Raw genomic sequence first — 10,000 nt, 5'->3', positions numbered from 1 at the left:
AATTACGATTTTGTACTTTACAATCCCTTTTATTGTATTCTTTTTCATAATAATTTGTTTTATTTACAGCAAAAGAAATGTACATGAGAAAAATAACAATTCTAAACATCTCTGTTTAACTTTTATTTTAATTGGGTGTTGAAATTAGCAAACAAGACTATGTAGGAATAAAGGTAATATACAAATAAAACCATACAATACCACAAAATCAAATAGGAATTTTGTTGGTGGCCGTCATCAAGAATGCTGTAGTCTCCGAAAGAGAAGGAAACTGGAATCTACATGCGGACTCTATGCCAATCTTTGCAGAATGTGATTGCATAAACTACCTGCATCATGGCTTATGGTATCTTGAACAAATCAAGATGCTAGAGTTCACACATCTTGAGCTCTACCGGCGCTTCTCTATAGGCCAGTGGGTTATTTGGGATCGCCCAGGCTGGGTCTGGGCTGTAGGAGGTGAGCAGACCATTCAGCGGGTGTCGAAGGGTCCAGGAGGTCACTCTGTAGTAGGAGCCACACACAATGCAAATTCTGTGGCAGAATTCAAGCTCTTGTTCCACGAGATTAGGTCAATCACCAATGTCCTCAACTTTCTCACCAACAACCACACCATGAAACATACAGAATGCCATCTCCAGCATCTCCAGCATCTCAGCAACTTGACAAGTTCTGGGCGTCTGAGGAGAACAAGCGGAATCTCCAGCTGCTAGTTCGGGATATGGTGTGCAGTCAAGCCAGTCAAGCCTGTGGCAATGCTACCATCATTCAGCTCTGTTGTCTCTGAAGATGAGGTGCTCCCAACAAAGGCGGCTGGTGGTGAAAAGATCCCAGACCTCTTGAACTGGATTGAGGAGGCTGACACCAGATTGGTGATGCATTTGGAGTGGTGTGTTCGTGTGAAACAGAGCAAGAGAGTTGTCTATATAGTCTCCAATGATACAGACACCTTCGTATTACTGCTATACTACACCCCATACTGCCAAGCACTGGGGGTGAAGGAGATCTGGCAGCAGTATGGCACTGGTGAGAAGCGGCGCATGCTTCCACTGCATCAATCAGTCTCTCATCGTGGAGCACCACTAGCCAAGACAGTGATCAAGGCGCATATCCTGACTGGAGAAGACTGCATGAGCAAGGTGGGGACCAAACATGCAGCTATGGCTTCTGACCCAGTGCAATATTTAACAAACGTTGGAGAGGCAGACACCTTGACAGAACAAGACACAGCGTTGGCAGAGTAGTACTTGGTACGTGTCCGGGCAGGGGCCAGGTCAAGTACAACTGCTGAGACGTTTGATGACCTCAGGGAAAGCTATACCAGTGCCAGCGCTGGAATTGATGCTATCCCTCCCACGAGTAGTGTGATCAGAGGTCACATCAAACATGACGCTTTTCTGGTGCATAGGGCTTGCCACCTGCTTGCGACAGCCAAGGAACCTGAGGCAAGATTAGAGCCAGTGGAACATGGATGGGAGGAGCACGTTTGTACGCTACTGCCATCAAAATGTCTGAAGCCCTTACCACCGAGTATGCAAGTGTGCAGGCAAGTGCGACACTCAGCGATGTGGCTGCCGTGCTGCTGGAGTTCCGTGCATCATATTCTGCCATGGAAAACTGGAAAATCCTTCATGTAAAATCCCATCACACTAACCAGCATGCACACATATATGGTGCACTGTAAGATAAATTGTAAAAAATATATATATGATTTTATTTGTATAATCACTTTTATTTTCTTCTCTTGTCTTATTTTCTAATTAAAGCACCCAAATCAAATACAAGTTAAAGGGGGATATTTAGGTTGTTATATTGTTCATGTCTTTTGTTATAAATAAAACAAATAATTATGAAAGAAATACAATAAAAGTGGCTAAAGAAAATAATCGAGTTATTGAATAATGACATCGATATTGATATTTCAATGACAAGATGATCCTTAATGGTCAAAACAATATCAGAAAGGAATTTTAAATGTCAGAATGAGTTGGATTAGACTTATTGCATCTGTTTTTACTCCTAACAATGGCCAAGTTATGGCCAATGTCTTTGGAATAGCAAAATTAATTCCACACACCCCAATTAGTCAAAATGGAGGTAATACATGTGTATATCCACTCAAAAACAAATGAGTTGGATTTTCATCATAGCCGATGGCGGACATTTTTGATTTGGCCATTGCGCCACTCTGGCGGACAAGCACATGATTTTTCATGTCTAGGGACCCACTAACTCAGTTCAGGTGAGAAATTCCCCCAACACCAAATTGTGAACAGGTCTACAGGCCAGGTCTACCTTGTAAAAACATGTGAACGGTAATACATCCATGGAACATAACTGATACATGCGGTCCTAGGTGTTTATCGAGTATTTTACAGCGGGACTCAGACAATGAGAATCAAGACTAGAACTGTCTATTTGATGCATACATTGTATGAAGCAGTTGTCGTGGATGGAAGATGAGGAAGGTACTATAAATGCAGTCCATTTACCATTTAAAAACGCATGGTTGTCGCTCAAAACGAAAACACGAAGGCATGCATACATCTATCTGTTACTTCAATAGATGCCAGGAATGTTGCTTATTTGCTACCTTTGTACTACTTTGTAGTACATGCTTGCTCTCTTAGCAGTCTAATTGCTTATCCACTTAACTTGTTGTTGCTGACAAACATTCATTATGCTTCCCCTGACCATGCATTTATTTTTGTAAGTTGCCCCGGATAAGAGCATCTGCAAACGGTTTGAATTGTAGTTGAGGTGACATTTCGCCATTCATTTGTACACGCTCACCTCCTCTCCCCCTCTCTCTCTCCTCCTTAACCCAGATGGCACGCCGCGTATCATTGCGTCCTTCAGTGAGCGGGTGGTGGTCCCCGGCGAGCCGTTCTCCCTCATGTGCGCCGCCAAAGGAGCGCCGCCTCCCGCCATCACCTGGACCCTGGACGATGAGCCCGTGGCCCGGGACCTGTCGCGCGTTCGAGCCAGCCAGTACACACTGTCCAACGGCAGCACAGTCAGCCACGTGAACGTCAGCAGCCCGCAGATCCGTGATGGAGGGGTGTATCGCTGCGCCGCACGCAACTCGGCCGGTAGTGCCGAGTACCAAGCGCGCATAAACGTAAGAGGTGCCTGTCTACTTTTCAATATCAGTCATACAAGAGGCTTCTCACGGCCTGACCCCCCCCATCCCTACTCCCTACCCTAATCCCTATCTTATCTTGTCTTATCCTATCCTATCCTATCCTATCCTATCCTATTCTAACTATTCTTTACTCCTCTGTCTCTTTCTCTGTCTCTGTCTCTGAGTCATTATGTGTATTTTATCTATGTTTGCTCTTGTGTGTGTTCATAGTATGTCTGTGTTCATTATGTTATCCCTTAGTTTGGGTTCATCTTGTTTGTCTTGGTCCGTCATTCTTCCTTCCAGCTATCTTGTTGTTTTCTTCTGCTCGGTCCGTTTTGTTTTTGTTCTTCTCGACCCATATGTGTGTCTGTCACTGTCTCATTTGATCTCTCTCTGTCTACTCTCTTTGTTAAGGTACTCGCGTGCACAGGCACAGGCACAGGCACAGGCAAACAGGCTTATACGTAGACAGACAGCTAGATATAGGCTGAACTGGAGATGAAATGGAGACAGGAATGTGAGACACGAAGAAACTGTAGGAGCAGAACAAACAGATGGCCATGGACAGAGGGAAGAGGAGAGGAGGAGATGAAATGAGACTAGAGCACCCAGGAGGAGGAGTTGAGTGCCAGTGTGCATGGAGGGAGTGATAGTGAACCCTATAGTGACAGAGCTGGTGATGTCACTGTCATCGGGGACAACAACGATGAAGAGTGACAGTGACGGACAGCACTGTATCAGTCTGTCCACGTCTCTCTCTCTCTCTCTCTCTCTCTCTCTCTCTCTCTCGCTCTCTCTATGTGAGTTGTGTAGTTGTGACATGTGACTATGCTCTAAGGAGACATGCCAAAACGATTATTGGAGTGAGAATGAGCCAAAGAGTCTCAGCCCCTCCAGTAACGCAAGCTGACACAAACACTGACACACGCACGCTGACACACGCACATGCAAGCACGTGCGCGCGCGCGCACACACACACACACACACACACACACACACACACACACACACACACACACACACACGCGCGCGCACACATGCACACACGCACACACACGCACACACGCACACACATACATGTATGCGCAATGCCACAGATAAAATCGCAGAGACAGTATCCACTTATTGTAATTTGATACACCACGTTCACAATGCAGCCAATCCTGATCAGCCAGGTATTCAGCAGTGAACGTGGCAAACTATGCCGACGTAATGATCATATTTTATATTGATTAAACATTGTCATATTATGTCACATTGACATACTGAAGGACAATTAAAGGAAAACCTGAAGAAATGAGTGGTTATACAATTAAACAATTAACAACCTATCATGCTCTGAGGAATGTAGCCTATATAAATGCTGACCAGGCCCACTTCCAGTTGACCTCGATTTTGGATAATGGAAAGAGAAAAGGTTTACTGTAAAAGTGACTGTGATAGAGGGTTGATTATTTGGGGCATGGATGGCAGCAGCTTCAGCCACAACTAAAGACTGCTCGACTGGCTAGTGTTTCATTTGGAACAGTGACTAAAGTGGCATCTGCATTTTCATCTATGGGAAAGACATCAGTGACTGGGGTTGGAAATTGTGGTGCAAAGTGCATATTTGACCCCTCGATGCTTGTGTATGTATTGGTGTGATATTTAAGGAAAAACAGAAATGATGCACAGGTAGTGATCAAACTATGTCACCAAGAACAACCTGTTGACAAGTACTCAACTGACAAGAGAGGGATGCTACACTAGGGTCACAGTGCATAAGCCCCTCATTACAAAGACAACATGCCAAAGTCTGGTGCTTCTATGAGGACGTTTTTTTCCCCAAAGGGCGGGATCAAAACAATGGCTCTGGACGCAATAGGCTCTATGCGTAGCAGCCATATTGGAAAGAAATTGGGCCTCTTCTTACTTCCTTCACAAGTGTTACCAATGATACTAATGAAGGCTCTGTTCCATTCTGGTCAGGGTGCTGATATCGTGCATGTTGGCTCACTAGAAACACTCCATTTTGGTTCCCAAATGGCCCCTTATGGTGGGTGTCTAACTCTGAGAGTGTACAAATGGAACCAAATGGACCCGTAAGGGTCCATTTGGTTCCATTTATACACTCTCAGAGTTATGGGGGTCCTTGAAAATAAGACAACCACTATGCCACACTAAATGGAACAGAGCCTTAATTAGTATTATTGGTAACACCTGTAAAGGAAGTAAGGCAGGGGCCCAATTCATTCCCAATATGGCTGCTGTGCATAGAGCCTATTGGTTAGACTATTCAACCAACTACCAATTGCAGTCTCCCATATTTTAATACTGGGCCCTGATTGGTCACCCCAGACTTCGGGAGCAGGAAATGGATTCACAACGGAGCGGTGCCAGACCCAAATCGCTGAGGGCATTTTTTTTTTTTTGCAATGGCAGATTAGTCTGGTCCCAGGCTAAAAAAACATAGGCACTGGTCTACAGACATGTGGGGAAAAGTGATATGGTCTGATGAGTCATATTCTCCATATTATTTACAAGTGGGCGAGTGCATGCACTCCAAGAGAACAGTACAGGGTTGATTGCATGACCTGACAGTGGCTCTGCTGAGGGGGGCTTTTTCCTGGCATGGTTTGAGTCCACTTAGACTGGAAGGGTCACTGCAAATCAACACAAAGTTATTCTGAGTGATCACCTTTATCCTATGATGAAAATGATGTGAATCATATGCTATGGCCTTCAAAGTCACCAGATCTCGACCCAGTTGAACACCTATTGGAGGTTTAGGGCAGACATGTTAGACAGCGTTCCCCACTATCACAATCAAAGTTAAAGTGGTTCAAATATACCAAAAAATGCAAACAAAAAGTAAAAGACGAAACAGAGGGGACAGCCACCATCACACAGCTGAAACTATTGTTAGAATGGTGTTCCAGCCCTCCAGTAGAGCTCCAGAGAGTTGCGCAATCCATGCCAAGGTACAATGAAACTGTTCTGGTGGCTCAACACCTTACTAATATACTTCATGTAGGTTTTTCCTTAAATTTGCCACCCATCTCAATGTCAGACATAATATGTTGGATCACGTGTGTGTGTGTGTGTGTGTGTGTGTGTGTGTGTGTGTGTGTGTGTGTGTGTGTGTGTGTGTGTGTGTGTGTGTGTGTGTGTGTGTGTGTGTGTGTGTGTGTGTGTGTGTGTGTGTGTGTGTGTGTGTGTGTGTGTGTAGCGATGTGACAGTGCTGCTTAATAATACATCTTTGACTTGTCAGAGATACGACTTCAAAGCTCCACACCCGCTGAGTGAGGGAGGAGAGAGAGGGAGACAGAGAGAGAGAGAGAATGGAGGAGGGAGGGGCAAAGAAAGAGAGACAAAAACAAAGATCTGAGGCAAACAATGGTGAGAAGGTCAGAGAAGAAGCAATGGATGACTGGGTAATGGTAGCTCCCTGTATCTTCAAATAATGCAACACTTATTCTGTCTGTCTGTCTCTCTGTCTGTCTGTCTCTCTGTCTGTCTGTCTCTCTGTCTGTCTGTCTGTCTGTCTGTCTGTCTGTCTGTCTGTCTGTCTGTCTGTCTGTCTGTCTGTCCATCTCAGAGCTGATTTAAACGTTGTCATACGTCGATCTAAATGCACAACACCTCGCGGATGCAAAGGGTGGTGAACTTGTAGATCTGCTATTTTCGGCAGGTGACACTCCATTATTGTCTATCCGTCTCTCTGCGTTTAACCCACTGTCCTCCTCCCCAGTGTTAGGACCATTATACACCAGGTACCGGAAAGACAGCCGTCTTTCCCCCCCCCCCATGGTGCTTTGCTCCTTTGTGGGCCGCTATGTGAGTCAATTAATTTTGTCCCACTTTGACTGCCAATTACCTGTTGTAGTGTACTGCCCATCTCCATTGCCTCAAATGTTGCCCATGGAACTTGACCTTTACAGTCCTCGGCACAAAATGTTAATACAATACATGCTCGTTAGGTGGTGGCACGTAGAGAACAATGGGCTTCAGTTGTACATATAGTGGACGCGCCTGGACACCCAGATCATTGTAGGAGTGTAATGCCCGATTTATACTTGGTTGTGTGCTGTCTCGTGCTGACGCACACCAAAAATAGCTATTTTTGGTGCGTGACACCGGGCTCAACTAAGTATGAATCACCCGAATCTCTGAGATTGTACAAATAGAACCAAACGGACCCGTAAGTGCACTGGAAACAGACACTAAAGCTTAATTCATACATCATCCTACGACTGTGTCGCTCGCAGAAAATAACGGACCTTCAACTGATGAACAAAATCAAAAATTGTTTCACTGAGCGACACAGCTGTACAACGGAGGATAAAGACGCTTTAGAAACAACTCTTTGTATGGGACAGATCTGCCTGCCCCCTTCATCTTCTTCTCTTCCTCTATTCCTTCCCTCCTTCCCCGTTCCCTTCCCAAATTCACCTTCCCTTTATATACCTAAAATTCCATATCCCACTTCTGACACCATCAACTAATTACCTCCCTCTTTTCCTCTTGTTCTCTCTTCAATTCCCCCTCTCTCTCTCTCTCTCTATCTCTCTCTCTCTCTCTCCGTCTCGCACTCTCTCCCTATGTCTCTCTTCTCAGGTCCACCAAGGATTCGGCCCATGAGGAACATCACTGCAATTGCAGGAAGAAACACTTTCATAAACTGCCGTGTGATTGGTTACCCGTACTACTCAATCAACTGGTACAAGGAGGGGCTTCTGTTGCCTGACAACCATCGTCAGGTGGGCTTTTTTATTAGATTTTTTATTTAGAAACGTGCTGTGATGATCATGAAAGAAACTCTTGCATCCCTACACTGGGTTGAACATTTGGCAAAAATAGCCGATCTACCTGTTTTGTTGTGTTGTGAGCTTGTAGTTTTCCTATTTTTGGTGAAGATATTTAGAGTGCAGCAAAAACAGGAGGGGGCCTTGTAGAAACCTGGGGGAATCCTGTCAACTAAATATGGGTTAAATTGGTTAAGGCCATCCATACCAACAATTATAACTATAAAGATATGATGAAGAACACAGTGTTTCTGTGGTTCATCAAATCACGCTGAAAGTGTGACGATAATTGTGTTGTGGACACCATCCACTTCAGTCACAAGGTGTTTTTAAGTGATATATTTATAGTTATCGCTGTAGTTATGGTGTGGATCCTTTAGTCATGCACTTTATTATCATCTCATCTCGTTTGACGGCAGTAGAAAACGGTCCAGCGAGCATCTTTAATGTCTGTCTTCTGTCTGCCCAGGTGGTGTATGAGAATGGGACGCTGAAGCTGAGTGACGTTCAGAAGGGGATGGATGAGGGGGCATACGTCTGCAGTGTCCTCATCCAACCGCAACTCTTCATCACCCAGACGGTCTACGTCACTGTCAAAGGTCAGTGTGGTGGGGTCACATTCAGGGCTGTGAATGTGTTCACAATGAGAGTTGGGTATTGGGGCAATGGAAAAGGGTCCAGAGCGATTTACAGTAAGCAAGGACAACACAAGATAATACATCAAATGCATAGAAATAGTAATCTAATAATAAAGTAATATATACATAAACCATTAATCCATTAATAACTACTACATACGTAAACCAAGAACCTATATCATCAGCCTGTACATTGAAAGTATACACACTATAGGATGCCAGGTCAACAATGACCTGGCATCTGTCTACATAACATGCTATCTAAGTTACATTTTAGCCTTTGCATAGTCCTGCAAGGTCATCAAGGCCAGAACCACAGTCAAGTGGCTGGCTGAATTGACAACCCTGAATTGACTGGAGGTCTTTTTGCCAGACCCAGCGGGTCGGCCTACATGAGGCTTTGTAACCCTTTCGTCCATACATGGGCATGTCAGTTTTTTGTCCCCCTTTCGTCCATACATGGGCATAGAAGGGACCTCGCATGACGTGACTTCGCATGACACGTCATGACACGTCATGCGAAGTCCGGCCATTCAGATTTCACCCACTAGGGGTCTGTCAGTACCAGGTCTCCTGGTTCCCTTGTTACTCTATAGTCCAGGCGTTTCGGGCCATATTTTGATGGAATCGTGCACTTTACGATAAAAGCATGAAATTTGGCACACAGTTAGAGCATGCCATAAGGAACATTTTTGGCTATAGGGCCATCGCAGATTTGTCCTGTGGTAACCATGGCAGCCATTTTCCAAAATGGCCTCCATCTGCTGTTATTTTACCAATAACTCAGGTGCTAGACCACCTAGGATCTTGATTCTGGTGACTAATCCTACATTTTCAAGTATGAGGAATACACTGGTACTATTTAGAATTGTCCTGTGGTAACTATGACAGCCATTTTTCAACATGGCCACCACCTGCTGTCATTTTACCAATAACTCAGGTGCTAGACCACCTAGGATCTTGATTCTGGTGACTAATCCTACATTTTCAAGGATGAGGAATACAGTGGTACTATTCACAACATGCTAGTAACTACCTAACTAACTACAGTACATGAGAAGGCTGATACTCGTGTCATATTACACCTAGAAGATGCTATGAAGGAAGGGTATAGCAAGGTGACAATACGCACAGTAGACACGGATGTGCTGGTCCTGGCAGTAACGTCAGCCCAACACCTCCACTTGACTGAGCTGTGGGTTGCTTTTGGAACTGGGAAAAGTTCCTTAGCTGCTACCCCAGACAAAATAGATGACTGGATGGAGCCTCTGGAGCGATTTGTGGTATTGCTCTATGACCGCACAAGCGGCCAGGCATCAGTGAATCAGACACGGAAGCAGCTATTCACCCAGAAGGGTAGAACAATTGATGGACTCCCCCCAACATGAGCTGCACTGATTCAACATAAAAAGAGGGCAGCCTACCAAGCTGGCCACTGCTGGGGACAGGT

At 44.9% G+C, this 10,000-nt stretch overlaps 1 protein-coding gene across 1 annotated transcript in view; it reads left to right on the top strand.

The window, feature by feature from the left end:
- Positions 1–10,000, top strand: part of dscaml1 (Down syndrome cell adhesion molecule like 1) — a 154,894-nt gene that overhangs the window by 86,010 nt on the left and 58,884 nt on the right. Inside the window, 3 exon segments of the mRNA XM_084063850.1 lie at positions 2,829–3,128; positions 7,725–7,867; positions 8,382–8,511. Coding sequence (XP_083919976.1) covers positions 2,829–3,128; positions 7,725–7,867; positions 8,382–8,511 — 573 coding nt within the window.

The sequence above is a fragment of the Gymnoscopelus microlampas genome (genome assembly GCF_963454915.1).
Source record: "Gymnoscopelus microlampas genome assembly, chromosome: 8".
NCBI classification, from domain to species: Eukaryota; Metazoa; Chordata; class Actinopteri; order Myctophiformes; family Myctophidae; genus Gymnoscopelus; species Gymnoscopelus microlampas.
The sequence above is the reverse complement of the archived record's forward strand: the minus strand, read 5'-3'. Positions and strand labels throughout refer to the sequence as shown.